Source organism: Garra rufa, chromosome 18, assembly GCF_049309525.1.
Source record: "Garra rufa chromosome 18, GarRuf1.0, whole genome shotgun sequence".
In the NCBI taxonomy this organism is placed as follows: domain Eukaryota; kingdom Metazoa; phylum Chordata; class Actinopteri; order Cypriniformes; family Cyprinidae; genus Garra; species Garra rufa.
The window spans coordinates 31,208,836-31,234,817 of NC_133378.1; the positions used below are offsets into that span (position 1 = coordinate 31,208,836).

The 25,982-nt window shown below is 36.6% G+C and overlaps 1 protein-coding gene across 1 annotated transcript in view; it reads right to left on the minus strand.

The window, feature by feature from the left end:
- The window catches only part of itga5 (integrin, alpha 5 (fibronectin receptor, alpha polypeptide)), a 74,951-nt gene extending 62,516 nt beyond the window's left edge, over positions 1-12,435 (minus strand). The window contains exon 1 of the mRNA XM_073822951.1: positions 12,065-12,435. Within this exon, the coding sequence (XP_073679052.1) occupies positions 12,065-12,261 (197 nt within the window). The 5' untranslated portion in view covers positions 12,262-12,435. The remainder of the gene's footprint in view (positions 1-12,064) is intronic.
- Positions 12,436-25,982: the final 13,547 nt, after the last annotated feature.

Sequence of the window (25,982 nt, forward strand, 5' to 3'; positions counted from 1 at the left end):
ACTACGCCTTGAAAGTCACGCAACAAATTTTGTTGCACAATGACAGTAAAATAATTGAATAATTTAATAGGACAGTTTCTAAATCCTACACTGGGAGGAATGCCAGACAAAAAGGAAAAGGCCTGAACAATGGATCAATAGATAAATAGTGAGGACATTAAACGTGGAAATGTTTGCTGGGGTCACCAGATTTCAAGGCCACTACAAGTGAAGCACAAACCACACACACGCACCAACAAAAAAAAAAAAGGAGCAGACGCTCCATTTGTTTTTATAAGGGGGGAACCAAAACAAAGCCTTTATCCGGCTTGGAGAGAGTATCCCATTTTTCCGCCATATGTGTGTATGGACAGAGGGAGTGTCCCAGAGGTGTTACAGGACCCCAGTTGAGTTGTAATGTCAACCCCAGATTCCCATAACGGCTTTCTCTTGGGAATTAGGATGTCGGACAAAATACCCACTCTTTTAGTGATAAAACCTATTGATAATGTCTTAAAACGAAGATGTGAACAGAACAGTCCACCTCATTTGAACCCCTCTACACTATGAATGAACTCAAGTGCACTAGTCTGATGAAATGTTATGTTGCTATGATGCATGTGAAATGCGTCTAACAGCTGCAAATTCACCAGCTTTCCCAAGCACTTTCACTCTTCTGCTCCAGTTCCTGGAATGCTGTTCACTTACACTACTGCTTTGGCTGACTGCTCACAAGTGTACAGTTACAGTCCAGCTACAATCATTGCACTTGTGTTATGATAAATTACACTCATTTAGTTTCAGTACAGTCGAGTTTTATCTTGAAAGCTGTTGGAAGTTTCCATAACTAGGTTATGTTTTAAATATTCATTCATTAATTTATGCTTAAGCATAATAAAGCAAATAACTATGTGCCTTCATTTGCAAAACAAACACCTATTTGTGTGGCACACATGTACTCTCACATAAGACATAAATGTCCATTCAAATGTGCCACTGTAAAGCAAAATTATAATATACAAAACTCACTATCAAACGTATTTAACAGGAAACTTAGAAACACAAAATTGCTTTTATCAGCAAGTGGAAATAACTGTAACATCCGCCTAACACTCAACAAACGTAGCCGAAATCGTGCCATTTCGATAATGATCTGAAAGAACTGTAAATAAGAAACAATTAGCATGTAATGAGGGTTTATCTTACGGGGGAATCTCCTCCCTCTTAAATTTCCTTCTTTTCTCCACTAAACGCATAAACGTTGGGCTAACATTAGCATAATGATAAGAGCCAGATTGCTCTTGGCTTAGATGCTAGCTTTTGTAACGGCTCCACATAAAATGAGAAAGACTTCATGAGGCCTTCCAGCAGAGCAAATGCCAAAGTGAAGCCTACTTTAATTAAAACAGTCTGGCCTTGTAAGAGAACAACAGAATGTTGTTTCAATTCTGTTATATGGAGAACAAATTTTGCTTTAACTGTGATTAGCATTTGTAAGTAGTAGGCGATCAGATTTATTACGAAAATCAGAGGTCATTGGACTTTTTAACAGTTGGCCTTCATTTACACTCAAGTCTTTGTAAAATGCTATGACAATTAAATATTTTGAAACATTTCCAGTTGTTTTGTACCCTATTCAATTTCATTGCATGAACACAAACCAAAGCATTATTCAAAATCATTTCAGAAGCGAAGCACAAAACAAAATCACTTGCAATAAAAACAGGAACGTACAAAGTAAACAGACTCAGATTTGATTTTACTTTAAGGAGGAAAAACAACATTAACACCACTTGTGGTATCTCTAAGAGAGACAACCACTGACTCCAACCAAGATGCAAACACTCGGTGTGGCTCTAATTAAGCTAATTGAGTTAGTCTGAAAATCCCTCTTGAATATGTTACCACTAAAATGCAAAGCTTGCTAAACGCTCACCGCCGAGGTAAAAGACGTCTTAAGAGTTAACCCATCACTTCTGAGGTTTGGTAATCAGACCAGAATTAAAGCTATAAAAATGAACTGGCGCACCACATATGTCATCTACTTAAGTTGTGGCGAGAAAACGTCGAGCGAAAGACGCTGATAGCGCAAAACGAATGGCACTAATGGTTGGAGGCCATCGAATGGCAAACGCCTTAATTTCCACCACCTTCTGCTTAAAACATTCTCTCACCCATTGCACGCTTCATTATCGTCCAGCTGTTTAACTTATGTCACTCGAAGGCTGTTGTAAATGCCTAAGCTTGCCAAGAAACCACACTGGTTGCTAATGAAGGTGCAAGAAAATCACAATCAGACAAAACACAACAAACCTTCATCTGCCATCACTGTAAATGGCACAGAAAACAGCATGAAACAGGGAATTTTCTGGGAAGCTTTGTTTACTACATTAGGACTTATCAGTAACACTGCTGTTTGAAAGTTTAGAGACATTTTTTTTTTAATTGATGCTTTCTATTCCAAGAATTCTGAAAAAAGTTTTTACAGTTTGTACAAAAATGTTAAGCAGAAGATATGTGACCCTGGACTACAAAAACAGTCATAAGGGTCAATTTTTTTAAACTGAGCTTTATATAAAGCTGAATAAATAAGCTTTGCATTGATGAAGCTTTGATTTGATAGGATAGGACAATATTTTGCTGAGATAAAACCAATTTGAAATGCCAAAAAATTCTAAATATTGAGAATATCGCCATTAAAATGGTCGAAATGACATTCTTAGCTACGCATATTACTAATCAAAAATTAGGTTTTGATATATTTACTGCAGGAAATTTACAAAATATCTTCATGGAACATGATCTTTACGTAATATCCTAATGATTTTTGACATAAAAGAAAAATCTATCATTTTGACCCATACAGTATATTGTTGGCTATTTCTACTAATATACTTGTGGTACTTATGATTGGTTTTGTGGTCAAGGGTCACATATGTTTTCAACATTGATAATAGGTTGAAAATGTTTCTTGAGCGGCACATTAGAATGATTTCTGAAGGATCATGTGACACTGAAGATTGGAGTAACGGCTGCTGAAAATTCAGCTTTGCCCTCAAAGGAATAAATTCCATTGCAATTGCAAAATTTCACAATATTATTGTTCCTACTGTATTTTATTCAAACAAATTCAGCCCTGGTGAGCATAACAGACTTGTTTAAAAAAAAAAAAGGCTAGTGTTTTTTTATATCTTTGTGTCAAATGGCAACAAAATCAATCAAGCTAATTGGATTTCAATATGTGTGCCAAGAACAATTCATTACCATCAGTCACTTTTGTAAGTAACTTTAATTATTTGTGATTATCCCAGTTTTCCCATGCCCATCAGACGTATATTAACTGATTGCAGTTTGTGGCCTTAGGAACATTTCTGAAACTCTGCGCAAACAAAGTTGAACAATTATCAAGCTATTTGCAGGCAAGCCGAATTTGAATGTTTTTATTAGCAAAAACGGTTACAGTGATAGCACACCACGTCCTCCCAAAAAACGTGGAACGGATCCAACACAAAGTGTACACTGTTGCAACTCTCCGACATTAAGAAAAATCCGATGACCTCAATGAACTAACATTTTCAAATTCAAAGAAAGCCAATGTGAAACTCAAGGCCTGGATGGTTCGTTTTTTAGGCGTTTTCCTTTATGCGACGCCAGCGAGCATTAGCTCGGATGCCGGTCTGTCTCTGCATCGTTAAGCAGCTAAGCGGTTGCGATGGAAGCAGCTAATAACGAGATGGATAAAAGTGGGCCGAAGAAGCTCTGTCTGTGGCCCCAGTCTGCTCGCTAGACCTGATCCAAACGTGCTCTGTTCTGCTGTCTGGGAGTTGCGGCCCGAAGATGATGAGCAAAGCAGTGACTGCTGGGTCAGCTGGCACTGGGGGACGACAGCTCACTCAAACAGTCGGCGTGCCAAAAGCCCTGAGGAGAACTGCATAGTAATGGAGGAAGACGAAAAAGCAGTCACTAAATCTCTTTGCATTAATACAAAATTGAAAATGACTTAAACTCAGTTCATGTAAAAGAACTGAAAATGACTAACAGATTCACTTACAGACTCAAAGCTTGCAAAATTCACTGGAATGTTGCAAGATGCAACAACCATCTACAGTTCCAACAATAAAACGTCACAGCCTTGTAAAAAAAAAAAAAAAAAAAAGTCTGGAATAACCGTTAAAACTGCACACATGCCCTCGACTGTTGATCTGATAAACGCCCCCACCCCGTTTTTACACAGGCAGATTTTAAAATGTCACCACAAAAACATTTCCTCCCAAAGGATATGGTTCAAATCAACATCACTACACCAGGTGCTGAGAGGTCAGCCAGATCTAGAGCACTTGGCTTGACTCACAAAAAGCCAGCTCTGCACTACCTGCTATGCCAATTAATGCACTAACTATCAAACCAGAGGGAGTCTAAAGTGAAAACATAAGAACAACATGCTTAAAGGTGCATTTTAAAGAAGTGAAAAGTGAGTGTTGTGTAAACTTTGATGTATATTTACCTCTAACACTCTCAATGCCGTTTTCAAGAGCACTTTTTACTAGGGACGTAACGATATTAAAATCTCAAGATACATTAGTATTGTGATATGATATCCTTGATACAATATTCATTGCAATATAAAAAAAGACAAATTAATAATTGAAGAAAAAAAAAATTTGTACATTTTAAAAAGTTAAATTATTTTATCTAATGCGCTTTGAGAGTTCAAAATTAAGAGCTCCAACCCATGTTCTTAACTAAAAAAAAACAAAAGTCAGAAAAAAAGTTAGTGAATTGACTTGTACCTGAACTTTAAAGGGGACTCAACCCTCTTTTTAGTTGTGATATATTGTCTCAATCTAAATGACATACACTGATATTGTTAGAAGCCAAACAAATTTGAATATAATAACAACAACAACGACAACAGTAATAGCCATACATACACTTCAAAGAGACATTTTGAATTTGGACTGCAGTAGCGCATTTAAACCACTATCTTTCAGCCATTTATACTGCACTTTTATTTTGACGGAAACGGCAGTAGAGCTTTTTTTTAATGGAAAACCCCAGCTACAGTCAAAACAAGCTTACAAAAACACAAAAATAAAGCACAACTGGTGTCCGTTGCGCTCCCAAACATGTGCTAAACTCACAGCACATGCAATAAATTAGTTCACTGCATTCACTGTGAACTGAGCCATTCTAAGGCACAGAAAACACTGGATCATTAGTTGTTCACCTGAATGAAGTGAGCACTTTGATTTGAAACACGCAGCAAAAACAGACTTGATGAAGGGATTAAGTCATATTGTGCTTTCGGTTTTAGTTTGTTGGACAGATACTGTGCCAAAGCATAATGGCTCAAAACAACTACACTGTATGCCTGATAGATCTATCGTTTCATATCATCATGTGACCACGATGATATCGAGACAGTTTTGATATTGTGATACCACGATGTTGCTAATACCATTACATCCCTACTTGTAGAATTACAATATTCTTACAAATAGGGCTTTCAGCAACAATATTTGCATGCAAAAACGTTACCATTGCATTTAATAATGCACCCATGCCACTAGGTGTCAGCATTAAGTCTGAAACTACTGTTGTATCCACTAAAGAAACAAGAACTTGGTGCAAATCAGACAATGACCGTTTCCAAAATTGCATACTCTCTGATTAGGTATTTCTTTTGAATAATTAGTTACTAAGCAACTGTTAAAATAGTATATTCTATATAGTATGAATGTGTGTAGTACAAATGTCATCAAAGCATACTATATTCACCATGTTGTCATTGTCATGTGATCTACAGCATCATATGGGTCGCTTCATTGACATTCACAAATCCTCTCCCATGTCCTTATGGAATGGTGAAGTGTCCAGAAGTAGTAAGTAATTCAGGTACTTTTCACCTACCGTTTTAAAAATATTGTGAATTTGGACATACTTCTTTTCTAACATGCTTTTTCCCCTTAATACATATCAGGGAAATATGTATTTCAGATGCAGCCAATATGCTAATATGATGCCCTCAAATTAATAATGTATAAAAGTTTACACTTTGAAGAGAAAATAACAACTTGTAGATTAAAACAGTCTGGAAAATGCATCTAAGAAAGCAAAAACAAAGTCATTCGACTGCAAGCCACATTTACGGATGTAACAGAACAACAATTTCAACCACCCCGTGACATTTACATAAACACAGTGTGGTTTTACCTCTTAAATCTCTTGATACCAAATTGTAACCCCAGCCCCCAAAGAGCTATAATTCACACATTCGCAGAGACCAGAAAACATCCCATAGCGAGTTGCAACTGTTGGCCGTCGACACCTCCGAGGGAGCTTTCTCAGCATGGAGTCCCATCTTCACACTTGAAAAGAGTAAGAGGGGCCATCAGGCGCAAACAATTAGCATCAATCGCTCACCTTCGCATGCTATGCCTCACGTCCTTTGTTTGTAGTCCTGCAGGCAATAAACAGGCCATCTAAATGCTGGCTGACTGGACATTCATTGTCGTTGCCAGCCCAGCAGGGGCCTGATAAACCAAAACAGAACAGTCCAAGATGATAACGATCTATCTAAAATGTACATCAGGAACAATGGGGATCTGCAGTAGTCCATGGATCAACCCCAGGGCCATTGTGGAGCCCAAGGGCACAGCGTCTGCAAAGTTGACTGGGCCATTTGTTCTACCGTGATCGAACACATGCCTGTTTTTCCACCAAGGCACATGTACACCCTCGCACACAAGAGCCTATTATGCGAGGCTGCCAGGTCTAGAGAGGTCATAAAAAGCAGACGACTTGTCAACGGTAAAGACAATCTAACTCACAGTCCCAATCAGCTAAGGTTGCACACATTTAACTGCTAAATAGTACAACCGGCCAACCATCACGGCCAAATGTCAGCAGGCCAAAACATGGTTTTATCAAGAAGCAAATGAGCCAAAAACATGAATAAATAAATACGGATTTAAGTCACGTGGAAAAGTTTCGCTACTGAATACAGCAAACTTTTCTAACGACGCACAAAGAGCTCTATTGTACCGACTCCATGGAAAACACTAGTCGTCGTAGGGAGAACCTGGGTGAAGAATAGCTTGGCAGCCAACGTACACACACCCATCTCCAGCTGGATGCAAGACTGTGGACAACAGACAGACTAATCCATGGAGGAAGAGTGAAAATGATAAATAGCAAATGAAACCCTGGTAGAGCTGAAGTCTCTGTATTTAGCAAAGGCAAACTGATCTCAAGGTCTGAGGTAAATATTGATTTAGTAATGGCCTTCTTTGAAAGAGTAAACTTTGTGAGAATGATGACCACAGCTAAGGACGACCGACTGTACATGATATCAGAGCCAAATCATCTATGACGTAATTCCAGTGTACCGTTTCATACAAACACATGATACAAGACCAGAGGACAGTTTCATGAAACCTTTGGAGCAAAATTTTTCTAAACAACTTTTTCAGTAAAAAGTTTGTATTCCCAAAAATGTTTTTATCTTTCTTTCCTTCTTGAATCGAACGTTTATAAAATCATAAATGTGAACATAAAACCAGTCTTTAGTAGCACAGGTATAATACATTGTATGGGTCAAAATTACCGGTTTTTCTTTTATGCCAAAAATAATTAAGATATTAAGTAAAGATCATGTTCCACAAAGATAGTTTGTCAATTTTCTACCATAAATGCATCAAAACTTAATATTTGATTAGTAATATGCATTGCTAAGAACTTCATTTAGACAACTTTAAAGGCAATTTTCTCAATAATTGAATTTTTTTTAAACCCTCAGATTCGAGATTTTCAAATAGTTGTATCTCTGCCAAATATTGTCCCATCCTAACAAACCATACATCAATGGAAAGCTTATTTAACTTTCAGATCTCAAATCCTTATGACTGGTTTTGTGGTCCAGGGTCACAAATATCTTCAACTTCCAACTTGTCTTACATCCACAAAGGTACGACTACAAAACTAAAAAAAAATATATATATATCATGAGGTTCTTGCTACTTAAAGTTTAACAGATGGAAAGTTTTTAGAATTCATCTGAAGAACTTTCTTCATCTTTTTCTTATTTTTTGTGAATCCAGCCCCAGTAGGTCATTATCAGAAGAGTGCCTAAGGGTTTGATAGCCAATGCAACTTGGTAAACCTCAACTTTGTGAATCTTTGGGTAATAAAATACACGGAGGCAGGTGAGAACGTTTTTTGTGTTTTTACAGTAATATTCCTGCCATTGTGGCTGTAAATTTGTTTCCCTTGGCTGCTAATGCAGACAGTCCAGCTCCTCGGATTCAACCACAAGCTGCAAGCGCTCGCCAACAATCATCAGACACCAAAAAACGTCTTTTTGAACATCATAAACACTAAAGGAACTTTTGCATAGGAACACATTATTCTCTGAAAACAACACTTATCATCCGGAGCCATGCAAATCCCAGCAGGAACGGAGATGGTGGTGTTTAGTTTCTATTGTTTCTACAATCCAAACATTTCAAATAAAGTCATCTCATTTTCTGACACTCAACCCAACAGCCAGACCCTGACCTTCGCCCTTTTACAATACACAGGATCATCTAATCCAAAGATAAAGAAGACACAGAGTGAGGAATGTGGTACACATCATTTTCTCTGGGTTTCTGACAAGAACATACAAGGAGACACTTGTTGCAATAATCAACTAGAAGACTTAAGAATCCCCTCAAGACACCAAGTGGGACTTTTAACATCCAGCTACAATTCTTGAGGACAAATTAGGTTTATGCACCAGACCATCCGGATGAGGCCCTGTTCTTCTCTCAGAATTCAAGAACCATAAATTTCTCTTCCATGTATACAGCTGTAAAGCCCCCTGACACCAAGATCGTGAACTCTGTCCTCAGGCAGTTCTCTGTGGTGGTCTGCATACTAGCTAATTCTATTAATGCGTGCCAAGGAGTACTATTCTTCACAGACCTTTGGGGCCAGACTATCAGGGAGTGGACAAGGCCAGGAGTGAATGTTTTGTAAAAAAGGAAAGATTTAGAGAGCGAGAGAATGAGAGAGAACATGCAGGACAGAAAGTTTATACCTGCCACCAGATTATTCATTTTAAAGAAAGAACATTGAGTTTTCAGACAGCTGGCTGCCGCTCTTCAAACGAAGCTTGGAAGACAGGCTTTTCCGTCCCACTTTGGCTATGATTTCACTAATATACGTAAATCAAACCACTCGTTTTGGAAAACCACAATAATATGGAGGCACTCCAGTGGATCTTAAACTCCTTTAACTTTTAAATACACTACCAGTCAAAAGTTTTTGAACAGTAAGATTTTTAAATGTTTTAGTTTTAAAGAGGCCCTGAATAAATGTCCTCCAGACTCCATTCAGGAGTAAAAAAAAAGCCTCAAAAGCATCGCAAGCCTAAGTAAATTCTATCATTCTATCAAACGCCTGGGAAGAAAACTCTTGATATCGTACATTCTTCCACCCCTTCACTCAGCCTCCAGTTTGAGGCCCATCCATCCTCCTCCACGACGACATCTCGGGAGTGAAAAGTTCAGATGAAGTCATCATCGAGAGAGCTGCCTCTTGCCATGACTTCACAGTTCACAAGAATAAGGCCAAGATGCTGTGTAGGAGTCGGGGGGCGTATGGTCTAGAGTATTAGACTGGAAGTACAGGGTAAGGAGTTTAAATACCATGCTGAATTACATCATCAGAGACCCTGAATGGAGAAACGTACACTTATAGATGCACACACACTCTCCTCTGACTCATTCGACCATGCGTCATGCTCTAAATCATCCGCCGCTTCTGAATTATATCTCCGCCAGACACACTATGGCAGACTAAAACAATAGCCGGAGGGTCTGCCTTAGAGAAAATGAGCAAAGAGGACTAAAAAGAGAGAAATAGAGAATTCTCACTGAAAATAACACCCCCAAGAAACCAGATCCAGCATGAGCCCACTCTGACTAAAGCCCCTTTACAGCTGTGCACAGCCAGACACAATCCAGCAGACAAACACAGATGGAGATGGCTGATTGTGGCATGTTCTAGTCAGGGCATGCGTGAGTTGATTATTACCGCAATCATACCTCCGAAACAGTGCCGCACAGCTGTCTACAGCTTGAACGCCGCCAAAGGGCAGGAAAACTCAACAGATCAGCATTGTGATTAAATGGCATGCATCATACTCTGTGATTTCCCTTTGGATTTATCACCTTGTATGCCCACAAAGATCATATCTATAGGTGGAAGGTGATCATGTGGTCTTGCAATCAAAACTAGATTACATTTACGATAACTGCTGCTCCATTCAAAGCTGTGCCGAAGGCAGACCCAAGGTATTTGGGGTGCTTAAAAGCACTTATACATCATATGTGACCCTGGACCACAAAACCAGTCATAAGGGTCATTGTTTTATTTCCCATTGATTTCCATTGACGTATGGTTTGTTAGAATAGGACAATATTTGGAAAAGATACAACTATTTGAAAACTATTTGACTTTGTTTCCTTTGTGGATAGAAGTTATTCTTAAAAATGTCCCAGTTTTTGGTTTACTTCCATCCATTGAAAGTTAATGGGGTCCAATGTTGTTTTAAACTCCTTCTGCTTTCATTGTATGGACAAAAACAGTTTAAACATTCTTCACAATGTGACCATGGACCATAAAACCAGTCATAAGGGTCCATTTTTTATTGAGATTTATACATTATATGAAAGCTGAATAAATAAGCTTTCCATTGATGTATGGTTTGGATGGGACAATATTTGGCCAAGATACAACCATTTGAACATCTAAATATTGAGAAAGTCGCCTTTAGAGTTGTCCAAATGAAGTTCTTAGCAATGCATATTACTAATCAAAAAATAAGTTTTGATACATTTACGGTAGTAAATTTGTGGTCCAGGGTCACATATCTTCTTTTGGGTTCCATGGAAGAAAGACAGACTTACATGATTTCACCAACATGTGTTTCTGTAACTATGCAGAATCAGCAGTTAAACCAGTAAATATTTGGATACTGTCAAAGCATCACTTTGAATATGTCTTAAAAGTGAGTTCTGTGACTTATTTACAATACCAAAAGTTAGTTAAGACCACAAGACTCTACAATAACTAACATTTCATTTCCAAAGAGTTACTCATAATCTAGCAAAGGTCATCTCTGAATGGTTGGAGATTCTCCTGTTAGATTATGTGGAAGGTTTAAGTGACCATAACACATGCAATCAGGGATAATTATGGGGGCAATCTTCATTCCCCTTTAAGAGAGCCGGTACCTTACTATGACATCATTACCTCCAGTCAAGTACTATTTATAGAAAAACCACCAGCGATGCCACTGACAGAGGAGAGGCATTGTCATCCAGCTCACATCTAAACCTGCACACATACTTCAGGCTTGCACTAAACAAACACTAAACCACACTTTTAGGACTGTCGCTCCCCAACTGGGGTGATACGCTTTGATCTGAATGGAAGTGCACAGACTGGGTTGGGAGTGTAAACAACAGTTGGGGGATACCCCAGGTTTCATTGCCCCCAGGACTGGAGAGTGTGAGTTAATGCAGAGCTCTAGTAGACTTTAGTACACAACAAGTCTATTGGAATGAAAGGGAAACACATTAAATCAATGAATGAACTAGGTTTGATGAATACGCTTAGAACAGTCAACCTAGGGATCCCCTTAGGACTGAAAAAAGCTTCTACTTAAGAACATTAGGTAACATTACATTACATGTTTAAAACATTGGTTACAAAGTTAGAAATCAAGAAATAGTTACAAATGTCAATCTATGACATCTCTATGGAATCCTTAGTTTAAAAAACTTGGCTAAACTAGTCATCCTTCATCACACTGATAAACAAAACTGTACCTTTCTTGAATATGAATGACAAAAATGACATTCATACAATCATAGAAGGATGGACAAAACACCAATATATGGTATTTTAATAGTCTATATAGTATAATTAATCAACTTTACGTTGGCAATGGTTAGTAAACTTGGTCTAGTTGTACTTTCTTTGAATGCACGCCAAGCCTCATTAATTTCAATATGTAAAAACAAACAAGAAACCCTACCTGGAGCCAGTCATGTAAAAGTCCACCGAGTACCCGAAGTAACTACCGTTGGGTCCGGTATACACCGCTGGGTTCTCCACATCCAAGTTGAAGGCAACAGACAAAGGTAGAAGAATCAACAGAGAAAGTCCCATTGGAGAGCAGCTCGCGTTGCGTGAAGACGCTGAAGTCTTTGAACGGTGCCTTTTGGAGCCCATAGTAATCGATATGTCAAAATCCACTTTTTTATTACAACTTCTCTCAGAACAAAAGGGGTCACTTGAGCGGAATCCTCCCGAAGATGCTGCCTTACGCAATTCTCATGCCTTAGTGAAGCGTACGAGTCTGATCCTTATTTTTCCAAGCGCTCTGGTACCGCGCCTCCGTCTATCTGTCCCCTTCTCTCCTTTCTGCGTCCTCCCTCCAGCTTAATTGAAGGGGTATTAGGAGGAGGTTCAGTTCTTCCACTCGTGACAAACTCCCATAGAGGTGGAGCTACGAGCACAATTCACAAAGTGGGGAAAAAGAGCGCTACAACATTGAGTTAGATAACTTCATTAATCAAATAAGGAGAATGCATTGAATAAAGCAACGCGATAAACCATTTAAGGATTTATTTAGAAATAGGTGCATTTTACATTTTGAAAGCTGCGTATAATACATATAATTATTTTTTTTAATTAATAAGCATAGCTTGAAGCATAACATATGCTCACTGAAATAAAATAAAAAACTAAAATATTAAATTAAAAATAGCTTAATCAATAAAAATAAAAACGTAAAAATTTGTGACCTGTTCAACAGTTTATCTGTCCACTTGAAGGACTCTCTGCATAGTTGTCAAAGATAGCCGAATGAATGATTAACCCTTTAAACAATGAAAGAGTTGTTTTCAAAGTCCGTTATCAACCAAAAAACGATCTCCAAACTTGTTGCCTTCAACGTGAACCTTCTCAGCATAGCTAAATGTTGATAAAGCTTGTCAGGAAAGCCATCACTTAAGGATTTTCAGCAATACTACAAATTCCGCGTGTAGGTATTAAGTAGACTGTGAGTCAGTTTTAATTTGGAGAAATGTTGTTTATAATACACAAGCCTGTACACTGAGCAATCCCCATTTATAGATCTGACACCGTCAAGACACACGGAGCTGGGAAATTGCACGTCTCTGAGCTGGAAAAAGCCACTCCACCGACTGGAATTAGATTGTGTTGTTTTAGTTGATTCAGCCACTGCCTAAGGGATTTAAATGGGGAGCCAAATTTGGCTGTATGGCTAAAGGGAACTCGCCGTGAGAAGCTTTCTATTTGGGAAAGTAGCGTGTGAAGGGGGAGCACACAGCTGTCGGACCACCACAGCCACACCAATCTTTTAGTCTTGTTCAAACTGAGATCAAAAAAATGTTCATTTACACAAACCATGTTTGATTCGTGAACAAATCTTCCCTTTAAATTCGATATTTCAATGAACCATTCACAAATGAATCTTAACGATTCATTCACGAGAACGATGCTTGAGTCAACTCACTCGAATCAATGAACTAAAAAGAATCTCGTTCGAACCATACGATTAAGCAAAACACACACATTAAAAACAGATGTGGTTTCAATAAACAGTATTTTAGTAAAACAGAAACCCTGCACCTTTTGAATTGTTTCATTAAATTTGGCTTCACTGAAATATTTTGATAACGCTGAGGGATCACATGATGACTAATTTCGTCATGGCGCAAATAACCACTGAATCGGTTGTTTGAAATGATTCTTTCGTAGAAATGAACACTTTGTGAAAGGCGGGAATTACCTATTTTCCCGAATTTTGTGCAAACACAAAGACTCAAACATCTAACAGAGAGAAGGTAAGCAATAGGCTAATAATAGTTTATTTATCGTTTAAATGTTTCTAAATATGTTACAAATGCATTACAAACATTTTCGTACTAAATTTACATTTGTAGTTATAGTTTTCATGTGACTGGGCGGGGCCAGTTTCTTAAAGGGATAGTTCACTCAAAAATGAAAATTTGCTTATTATTTACTCACCCTCAAGGCATTTTAGGTGTATATGACTTCCTTCTTTCAGACGAATGCAGTTTGATTTATATTATTAATTGTTCTGGCTCCCCCAAGCTTTATAATGGCATGGGTGGGTGTTTCTCTTCGACAGTCTACAACAAGTCCAATGAAGTGCATCCATCCATAATAAAAAGCACCTCACACAGCTCCGGGGGGTGAATAAAAGCCTCCTGTAGCAAATCGATGCATATTTTTAAGAAAAATATTCATATTTTAAACATAATATTCACTTAATCTAGCTTGCACTAACAAATGTACACAGAAGCCTGCGAGTCTCGCGAAAACCAATGTTTGTTTACAGGAGCAAAGGAAGCAAAGTTTCCTTACTTTAGCAAAGGAAAACCAGTCTCCTCTTGGCTTATATGGAAATCTTCCAACATTTTTTTTTTTTTTACAAATCTGCATTCTGTTCTTCCAATTCATGACCATTGTTTTGTTTCGTCACTTCTCACCATTGAACGTCAACGTCCTATGTCATCCGCCTGGAGCGGCTTCCATGTCCAACAGTTGGAGCAAGCTAGAAAAAAAATTATTTTCTTTAAAATATAGATGCACTTTATTGGACGTGTTTTGGACTGTCTTTTGACTATTCACCCTCATGTCGTTCCAAACCTGTAAGACATAAGTCATTATTTTTGTTTTCTGCGCACGCAAAAAGTTACACCTCCAGTAATTTGGGTTCATTTTGTCCTTCCCCTTTTTTTACACCTACTTGATTTCCATCATACACCCATAAAACATGAACAGATAATAATGCAGAGTGATGCTTACATATACAAATATATATACATGTATCCTGCTGACACTATAAGGGTCAAAAGTTTGAGCACCTCTGAGAGACTTCAGCATACACAGTTTAGAGAGAGATAAATGGTTACACGATCATGCTGTCTGCCGCTGTGAGTCCGCCCCCCTACTCCAGAAGGTTTTCCTCCCTATTACCTGAGAGACTCTAAATTATTGACACTGAAAACATTACATCTGCTGTGCACCTCAGCATATAATACTACAAAAAATATGGTGTACATTTCACAAATCACAACACAAATCAAAGCAACACAAAAGGAAAGCCTTATAGGTAATTTAAGGGAGTCATTTTTAAAATCCATAGCATGAGAGGCCTTTGTCCAGATCTGGTATTGCAAATATTGAGTTGGAATAACAGGAAAAGATTAGGTAATGGAGCTGGGATGTGGGTCAGGTTTTCTTTTCATGGGCTCTGCAAAGGGGTGTTATGTCTGTAGGATATTGCTTGGATGTTGTCATACATGAAGGGGCATTAACAAGTGGAGGCGGTAGCCAAAAAATGTCTTAACTAGCAGTACAACACATGCCAGATTGGTATGCCACATTTTTTTTAAAGCCGTCCAGCATATGTAGCTATAAATGGGTGAGAACACAAATTCTTTAAACATATGTGACATTTTTTCACAGGTTTTAAAGACTTAAGGGATAGTTCAACCAAAATAAACATTTTTGCAATCTGTATGACTTGCTTTCTTGTGTGGAACACAAAATGATATTTATAGCTTGTCCAAGCTCAATACAACAATAACAAAAGTGAACAGTGACCACAAGCTTGGTAAGCAGGATTTACTGTAACTATATCATAAACTTAAATTTCACTCTGTTCCTCACACAACGCTATCACATGGTTTAAGAAGACTTTAGTTCATGGTATGCATGTCCTTTCACTTCCCCATTCCCCATTTACTTTCATTGCATAAGATGCAGTGTTGCATGGAAGAAAGAAAGTCATACAGGTTTAGGATGGCATGTATGCAAATAAATAATGACAGAATTTTTATTTAAACTTTGAGTGAACTATGCTTCCATACAATGAGTGTATATTACTACAGCGTTTTAGTGCCAAAAATAAGATAACAAGATTAAAGTTGTAATATTTCGAGAATAAAGTGGAAATTACGAGAATGAAGTTGAAATAGTTTGACAATAAAATAAAAAATATAAGACTAAAGTCAAAATGTTTCAAGAATAAAGTCAAAATTACAAGAAAAAATTAAAGTGTTTTGAGAATTAAGTTGAAATGTTTTGAAAATAAAGTCAAAATATTTTGAGCATAAAGTCAAAATTACAAGAATTAATTCCTAGCAATTACAAGATTAAAGTTATAATATTTTGAGAGTATATTCTAGTCTTTTGTGCATACAAATGGCCTAGATTGAGAGCACTGGGAGATATTCCAAAGTCTCAAAATCTGTCCATTTATAGTGAAATACAAACAATATGTCTTACAATAATGTGTTTTTCACACTCTTTAATGTGGCGTGCCAGATCGCTTTATTCACCTCAGTTTAACCGGCATGTGAATCAGTCATCTTTCTGATTACAGTGAGACATTTGTTTCATTAAATTAGGCTAGACTGTTTTTTCATTCCTTCTAATGTTCCTTCACGTGAATAAAACAGCTTGTGAATCATCACTTATGTACCTCAGAAGAGACAATAATATAACCTATGTTAACAAGTTGGAGTCCACTTCAACCTTTAGAATGTTTTATTGTTGTTTTTAATTAAAAAAAAATTGAGGAATAAAAGATTGGACGCCACAGACGTTTTTGCAGAGTAGGTGGTGGAATTTTTTCACAAAGAAAACCGTATCATTTAATGAAATGAATATCTCACTGATGTAATTGAAAAGACGATTGATTCACATGTATACACAGCTATCTGTCCTGCCACTTAAAGAGTGTGAAAAACAATATTGCAAGACACACTTTTTGTATTTCGCTATAAAAATGACAGATTTTGAAAGCTGAGATTTTGTTTTATATTAAAAGCACAAAAAGCACAAAGCTTATTGCTATTATTGGGTGGCTGACACACTACAAATAGGCCTAATGAATGCAATCGAAGATGTGAAATATTATTTCCAAGCATACTGTCTCTGCGAGTATAACACATGTATGATTTCTGCTAGTAAACCCACATATATTTAAATAAATTCTGGTCGCCTGGCAACGACTTTATTCTCGAAACATTACGACTTTATTCTCAAAACATTACGACTTTATTCTCGAAACATTACGTCTTTATTCTCGAAACATGTCGACTTTATTCTCGAAACATGTCGACTTTATTCTCGAAACATGTCGACTTTATTCTCGAAACATGTCGACTTTATTCTCGAAACATGTCGAATTTATTCTCGAAACATGTCTACTTTATTCTCGAAACATGTCGACTTTATTCTCGAAACATGTCGACTTTATTCTCGAAACATGTCGACATTATTCTCGAAACATTTCGACTTTATTCTCGAAACATTTCGACTTCATTCTCAAAACATTTTGACTTTATTCTCGAAAAATTTCGACTTTATTCTCGAAACATGTCGACTTTATTCTCGAAACATGTCGACTTTATTCTCGAAACATGTCGACTTTATTCTCGAAACATTACGACTTTATTCTCGAAACATGTCGACTTTATTCTCGAAACATGTCGACTTTATTCTCGAAACATGTCGACTTTATTCTCGAAACATGTCGACTTTATTCTCGAAACATGTCGAATTTATTCTCGAAACATGTCTACTTTATTCTCGAAACATGTCGACTTTATTCTCGAAACATGTCGACTTTATTCTCGAAACATGTCGACATTATTCTCGAAACATTTCTACTTTATTCTCGAAACATTTCGACTTCATTCTCAAAACATTTTGACTTTATTCTCGAAAAATTTCGACTTTATTCTCGAAACATGTCGACTTTATTCTCGAAACATGTCGACTTTATTCTCGAAACATGTCGACTTTATTCTCGAAACATTACGACTTTATTCTCGAAACATTACGACTTTATTCTCGAAACATTACGACTTTATTCTCGAAACATTACGACTTTATTCTCGAAACATGTCGACTTTATTCTCGAAACATGTCGACTTTATTCTCGAAACATGTCGACTTTATTCTCGAAACATGTCGACTTTATTCTCGAAACATGTCGACATTATTCTCGAAACATTTCCGACTTTATTCTCGAAACATTTAGACTTTATTCTCGAAACATTTAGACTTTATTTTCGAAACATTACTACTTTATTCTCGAAACATTACTACTTTATTCTCGAAACATGTTGACTTTATTCTCGAAACATTACGACTTTATTCTCGAAACATGTCGACTTTATTCTCGAAACATGTCGACTTTATTCTCGAAACATGTCGACTTTATTCTCGAAACATGTCGACTTTATTCTCGAAACATGTCGACATTATTCTCTAAACATTTCCGACTTTATTCTCGAAACATTTAGACTTTATTCTCGAAACATTTAGACTTTATTTTCGAAACATTACTACTTTATTCTCGAAACATTACTACTTTATTCTCGAAACATGTTGACTTTATTCTCGAAACATTACTACTTTATTCTCGAAACATTACTACTTTATTCTCGAAACATGTCGACTTTATTCTCGAAACATTACTACTTTATTCTCGAAACATTATGGCTTTATTCTCGAAACATTTCGACTTTATTCTCGAAACATTTCTTTTTTATTCTCGAAACATTTCGACTTTATTCTCGAAACATTTCGACTTTATTCTCGAAACATTTCGACTTTATTCTCGAAACATTTCGACTTTATTCTCGAAACATTTCGACTTTATTCTCGAAACATTTCGACTTTATTCTCGAAACATTTCGACTTTATTCTCGAAACATTTCGACTTTATTCTCGAAACATTTCGACTTTATTCTGGAAACATTATGACTTTATTCTTAAAACATTACGGCTTTATTCTCTAAACATTTCGACTTTATTCTCGAAACATTTCGTCTTTATTCTCGAAACATTTCGACTTTATTCTTGAAACATTATGACTTTATTCTTAAAACATTATGGCTTTATTCTCGAAACATTTTGACTTTATTCTAGAAACATTATGACTTTATTCCTGAAACATTTTGACTTTATTCTAGAAACATTATGACTTTATTCCTGAAACATTTTGACTTTATTCTTGAAACATTTTGACTTTATTCTCGAAACTTTTCGACTTTATTCTTGAAACTTTTAGACTTCATTCTCGAAACATTTTGGCTTTATTCTCGTAATTCTCATTTTATTCTCTTAATATTTCCACTTTAATCTTGTAATTTTAGATGATTTTTTTTTTACATGGCAAAACGCTGTCATAGTATAAAAAGGGTATGGCTATACATAAAGTGATAGCTCGCTATTTGATAGACAAGTGACTTGTGGAAATTTGCTGTCCTTGGATGTTCAACTCTGAGTCAAGAGGTTTGTCATAGATGACTGGAGTCTAGAAAGCATTCAAGGCCTCTTTAAGTTTAGACACTTCAGATGAGTCTGATGTCTGTGTCTCAGACACATTTCTTGAGGTTTGTCACTGAAAAAAAGCACTTCGTTTTAAAAAACAGTATCTGACAGGATATCACACTGAATTGTAAATGTAACCCCATGCAGAAAGCTTTCTGGAAACCCTAGGTTAATATTCTTGTGAGGTTTTAAAAAGAAAAAGCCAAATTGATTTCATACTCCACTCAAAAATACATGTTCCCTATACAATGCTATTTTACAATGTGGCTTGTAAACACCTTGTATATTTGGTTAACTTTTACTTGGACAAATTTTGTAGGCGGGGGACTTTCATACTTGAATTGTTACTTCACAAATGCTGCCATGGCAACCAACAGTGAGCACAACAAAAATAGTGTGAGTGGCGCATGCTGTAGTTCAAACAGCTGGTGAGCTGTTTTAAGACGGAGCATACACTGTAAATATTACAAATACTCATATTCTTTTGCATTTATAGATATATACACACAGGTGTTATATTCACAAGATAGCAAATGCCTCTCAAGGGCACATAAGCTTCCTCATAACTTGTATTAACCCCTAAACATTTCATAAGTGTATCATTGGATTCTTTATTAGTGTTTTTAGTGAACCAAAAAATGAAAGAACAAAGCAAAAGACAGTAAATCCCCAGTTCTCAGATGTTTGAACTTCAAAAGCGAGAACAAGAAACCGAGACGCTTTAACTTCCATACTCGATTAGTCTTATGTGGTAGTAATTTGATTTTAAAACAAGAAAAGGCTGTTTCTTTGTTTTCCTTGAGAGTGAAGTTATGTTCACATTTGTGTTGGCTATATGCCTTCATCTTGCAATCTCTTATCAAGATCTAAATACACAATCAAGTGTGCGCTCTTTCTCCTTCTCCCTCTCTGTCACACACCCATTCTACCTAACTTCAGAAAACTGATATGCATCACTCAGACAGGAAATGCCTCTAACGTAAAGACCTGCCTTCACTTCCTGCTACTTCCACTTATTGCCTCTCTCACGAAAAAGACTCTGTGGTATTTCTTTCCCTCATTCTGTGCTTCTTTAACATTTTCCTTTAAAAGGGAGGAAGTTTGGGAAGCTGATGTTGCTGATAGCTTCAGACTACCTGTTATACTGTGAGTTAGCAGACGGATGCAAGTTTAAGGAATGGGATTGTGGCTAGTGGGAAAGTTGGGCTTTCCATTGTACTTGAGAAACTGTCAAATTGACTTCATTCTTATAATTCTAGAGTTTTTTGTAAAAAGAATCAGTAAAACCCAAACTCAGTCTTGGGTGGGGTTAAGAATTGTACTATAATAACCCCTAAAAACAACTCATACACTGAACACTTCAAAAGAGACAGACATGTGGATATTTGTAAAAGATGTTTTCTCTGTTTTGGAGGGATGAGCATTGTTAAATTCCATCATATTTACTGCATCACAATTTGTTAATACTATAGGTTATGGGTGGAAAAGATTAAATAGATAAAAAAGACATAGATTATATCTGTATCTAGTGGTCTTGTGAATGTTTTTAACATGACTTTGTGAATCTGTTTTTTTGATAGTGCTAATGTTTCTGTATGGAAGCACGTTTTTGCTACTAGATAATAAATAAAAAAAGGTAATTGTAACTTTTTAATCTAACAATAACCTTTTTTATGCAACTGCAAGTTTACATCTTGAAATTTTTACTTTTTAAAAAAAAATTGCGTTATACAAACTCGCAATTCTGACTTTTTTCTCAGAAATGTGAGATATAAACTTGCACTTGCGAGATATGAAGTCACAATTCTGGCTTTTTTTTTTTTTTTTTTTTAGAAATGTGAGATTCAAAAAAAAATTTCTTGCAATTCTTACTTTTTTTCTCAGAATTGTGAGATATAAACTCGCAATTGCTGTTATAAAGTCACATTTGTGGGATATAAACTCGCAATTCTGAGAAATAAACTCACAATTCCAGAATTGCAAGATATAAACTTGCAATTGCGAGTTATAGTCACAGTTCTTGCTTTTTTTAGAAATGTGTGATGCAAAATAAAACTCAAATTCTGACTTTTTTCTTGCAATTCTGACTTTTTTCTCAGAATTGTGAGATATAAACTTGCAATTGCTGCTATGAAGTCAGTTTTGTGAGATATAAACTCGCAATTCTGAGAAATAAACTCTCAATTCCAGAATTGCAAGATATAAACTTGCAATTGCGAGTTGTAAAGTCAGAATTGCAAACTATAAAGTCACAATTCTTGTTTTTTTTGTTTTTAGAAATGTGTGATGCAAAATAAAACTCAAAGTCAGTCAATAAAGTCAATAAAGTCAGATTTGTGAAATATAAACTCGCACTTTCAGAATGTTAAATGCTACTGGTTTTTGATAGCATTGATAACATTTCTGTATAGAAGCCCGTTTTCGCCACTGGATAAAAAATAAAAAAAGGTAATTGCAACTTTTTAATCTCACAATTCTGACGTTTTTTCTTCCAACTGCGAGTTACATCTTAAAATTCAGACTATTTTTTTCTCAGAATTACGCGATACTAACTCGCAATTCTGACTTTTTTCTCAGAATTGTGAGATATCAACTAGCAATTCTGAAAAATAAATTAGCGATTCCAGAATCGCGAGATATAAACTTGTAATTGCGAGTTATCAGTCAATTATGAGATATAAAGTCACAATTCTGCCTTTTTTTTTTTTTAGAAATGCGTGATATAAACTTACAATTGCGAAAAATTAAGTCAGAATTGCGAAATAAAACTCTAATTCTGACTTTTTTTCTCAGAATTGTGAGATATAAACTTGAATTGCGAGTTATAAAATCAAAATTGTGAGATATAAAGTCACAGTTCTGGCTTTTTTTTTTTTTTAGAATTGCATGCTATAAACTCACAATTGCGGAAAAAAAAATCTCACAATTGTGAGTTTATATCTCACAATTCTGACTTTTTTACTTGCAATTCTGACTTTTTTCTCAGAACTGTGAGATGTAAAGTCTAATTTTGAGGGGAAAATAGAGACTGATATGTTCTCACAATTGCGAGTTTATAGCTCACAATTCAGACTTATTTCTCAGAATTTCAAACTTATTTCTCAGAAAAAGTCAGAATTGTGAATTTATATCTTGCAATTCTGACTTTATAACTTGCAATTGCAAGATTTTATCATGCAGTTCTGAGAGAAAAGGTCAGAATTGTAAGATGTGATTTTTGTGTTTGCCTCATCGAATGTGGAATCCTGTTAGCAGTAACTGTGGGCTTTTTCTATGAAAACAAATTTAAAATGAAAAATAAATTAAAAAATAAACAGAAATTCAAATTCAATATCTCAGTGTAAATATTTTGAAAATAAGAAAGGAAAAAGATATTACTAACCCTGCAACTTCTGCCTTTATTAATTTTCTGAAGTGTCAAAGTGGAAAAGACAAGTCCAAAAACGCTTATAATAGCTGGATCTGGCAACGCCCACGCCCTCTCTCACAACCACTGATCTAAAGAACTGGATTGCTCATAATGTCATTTTTTGCAGGATTGCTCTGTGACCTCATAGCCTGGAAACCACTCAGAAAACCCTTGTAACTGCATAGCAACACCCTGGCATTGTGGTTTTGAGTTTTGCATGGGCAAGAAAGAACTTCAAGTTTTCTTCAGAACATGTCAAAATTGTCTCAATTTTATGAATGTGAATCTCATGTTGTGACTGAAAAACAGTTCTGTTTTCTTTCTTTTTTCTTTGTTTAACTTGTCTGTGATAAAGTTTAGCATATGTGGCAGACGGTGCTCTGATCTCCATTTTTTGATGTTTAGTTTGTGTTGCTTGGACCTCCTTCAGATTCCCTGAGTAACTTGGTCCAAAGCTACATTGCTCTTCAAAGGCTCATTAGAATTATGTCCTCCTGGAGAAACATCGCAGACTCCATAAATTCTCACACTGTGTAATTTCATTACTCTGCTCTAGATCTCTAGAAGGTCACCAAAATCGCTGTTGTTTTTGCACTGTTGATAGGTACGGCGAAAATGTACGGTCTTGTACGTTGCTTTGGTACTCAAAGAACATAAGCCAAGAAAAGTAATTTGAGAAACAAAGATGTAGAGAAATTCAGAGCTGGCTTCCTAAGTCATATTTTCGTTTCTAACAAAATATTTCCCTGCCAAGTCATATTATTGAATTACCTCATTACATTACAGACTAGGGCAGTGGCTCTGGCTTTGCTTAAGAATTTACATTTTGCATTGGACATAAATGATCCAAAGCATCAAAAGTGCACGAGTAAACTAAAAAGTTATGTTTAGCAAAACATAACAAAAACTGGGCCAAATATTGTTTTAGTGCTAGTCATATTGCAGAGGGATTTGAAGGTTGATTGGACAGGTTTTTTTTTTCATATGGTTTGTTTATTTTTATCATTTGCATTTAGCTTTGGTTTTTCCCTGTTATTTTCCTGACGCCCACCAACTGAGAATCATATTCATAGTGAGAAAGCTCTTCTTAACACTTGGTCAATACTTTTAACTTGAACACAGTTATTTTCTTAGCATATTATAGTAAATATAACTTTAATTGAGCTCAGAATACAGTTCACCTCACCCAGGTTGATTTTATGAGAAACAAGAGAATATTCTTCATTCAGTAAAAAAGTAAAAGTCCCTGTGGTGACATTTGTCCCAGGAGTTGGGGTCAAGTTCAGATGGTGTAAATTTAGAAAACAGAAAATGCAGTGTTACATATAGTTGACCCCAAGTCTTAAAGTACTCTAAGGCTCAATCCCAATTCTACCCCTTACCCCTACACTTAGCCCTACCCCTCCGTTTGGCGCGTTCATGTGAAGGGGTAGGGGTGTCTCATTTCTCTTTTGGTTGGAGGGGTAGGGGTAAGGGGAAGGGCCCTCCAAACGAAGATTTTTCAGGACCTCACTTCAAACGAAGGGCTAAGAGAAATTTCCAACATGGCTGCTCACTCGAGCAAGCAGACTCGTAAATATAAGTAATTTTTGCCTTTAATAAGGATTTTGATGACAATGTTTCATTATATGTATATTACCTTCAATCTTGTGTTTGTGTTTAAGGTGTTGTTTTGTAAATAAACGTTTGCAAAAAAATCGCTAAAGTTTGCTAGCAGATAGCACTGATTGCACGATATTACAAAATATATTTTTATGTCATATACACTTGACTGCATGTTAGAAACATGATAGACCAGCGGCACGGCAATTTGCAACAGTGGTGTAGTGGAGGGTGTACGCAGGTATACGGTGTATACACACTTTCACTTTTTAAATCCCCTCTGATGCGCATTATTCAGTAGTGTCCTGCATTCACCAAAATCATGGCAGTCCACCACATCCAGTCATGTGAATAAATGTAAATAATCGCTAAAAACACCCAATAAAGGCAGTGATGATGCAGTCAGGACCGTGGAGCCGGCTTGCTTTGAAATGTATTTGATGATTGCGCCTAATGCACCTGCGCCTGCTACGTCTACCGCACCAGTAATTTAAATCAGTACATAATAATAAAAACGATACCTTACAAATAAAAAGAAGCTGATTTTTACGATCAGAAATTTCTTAAACAAGTGAACCCCTGTAAACATTTTAGTCCAAGGATCCAGAAAACGAACGCGTTCAAATAGAAAGTTGAAAACGAAATTCACAAATGAAGCATATATACTTCTCCAGGCACCACTACACTGATCAGCAATTTGCCGCGCATGTGATAATGCGTTGTTTGTTTTGCTTACGGCCACATGTGAATGAACGGTGCATACACCATACATTTGTACTTTTTGAAACATGACAACATTTTGACATCTTGGAATGAGTGATAAACATCTGCGCATGTCCTCTGACGTAACATTAGGAACTAGCGACAACCTATGATGACGTATAACAGTGTTGTAGTGGTGTCCCATTTCTTAGGGGAAATATTTTAGCCCTTCCCCTTTACACTTTGTTTCAAGGGACAAGGGGAAGGGGCGAGGGGTAGGCGAAGGGGTAGAAAATAGAATTGGGATTGGGCCTAAATCTCATCTGTTGTGTCTAAAGTTTCACTGCGCTATTTTCGTTTCCAAACACAGGCTGTAACGGTGGCACCACAGGAAACAACTCTAAAATGACATTACAGTGTGCATTGTTTCGAAAGAGCCACAAAATGGTTCACGGCGCGTGCTTGTGTTTAATGCACATCCGCTAGGATCCCACACTGAGACATGAGGCTTAGTATTCTGCATTGAGCCTAAGCTTAGAGTTCGCCAGACAACTAATGAGACACATAAACATCCCACCATGCCTTTAACAACACACATGTTGCATTAGCTTAAGATCAGTTGTCATCCATACATGTACTGTTAAAAAAAATGTCAACTTAGTGCTGATTTTCTAGTCTCCCACTTGACATGCTTGTTCAGGAATCACATAAAATGTGACATTACTTCACAGAAGAGGTATAGGACATTGGTCAGAGTGGGTATGTTGACAGAGAGTGTGCAAAGACCTATGTGAAGGCCTTCAGGGTCACCTAAAATCCACAAGACAGCAGAGGT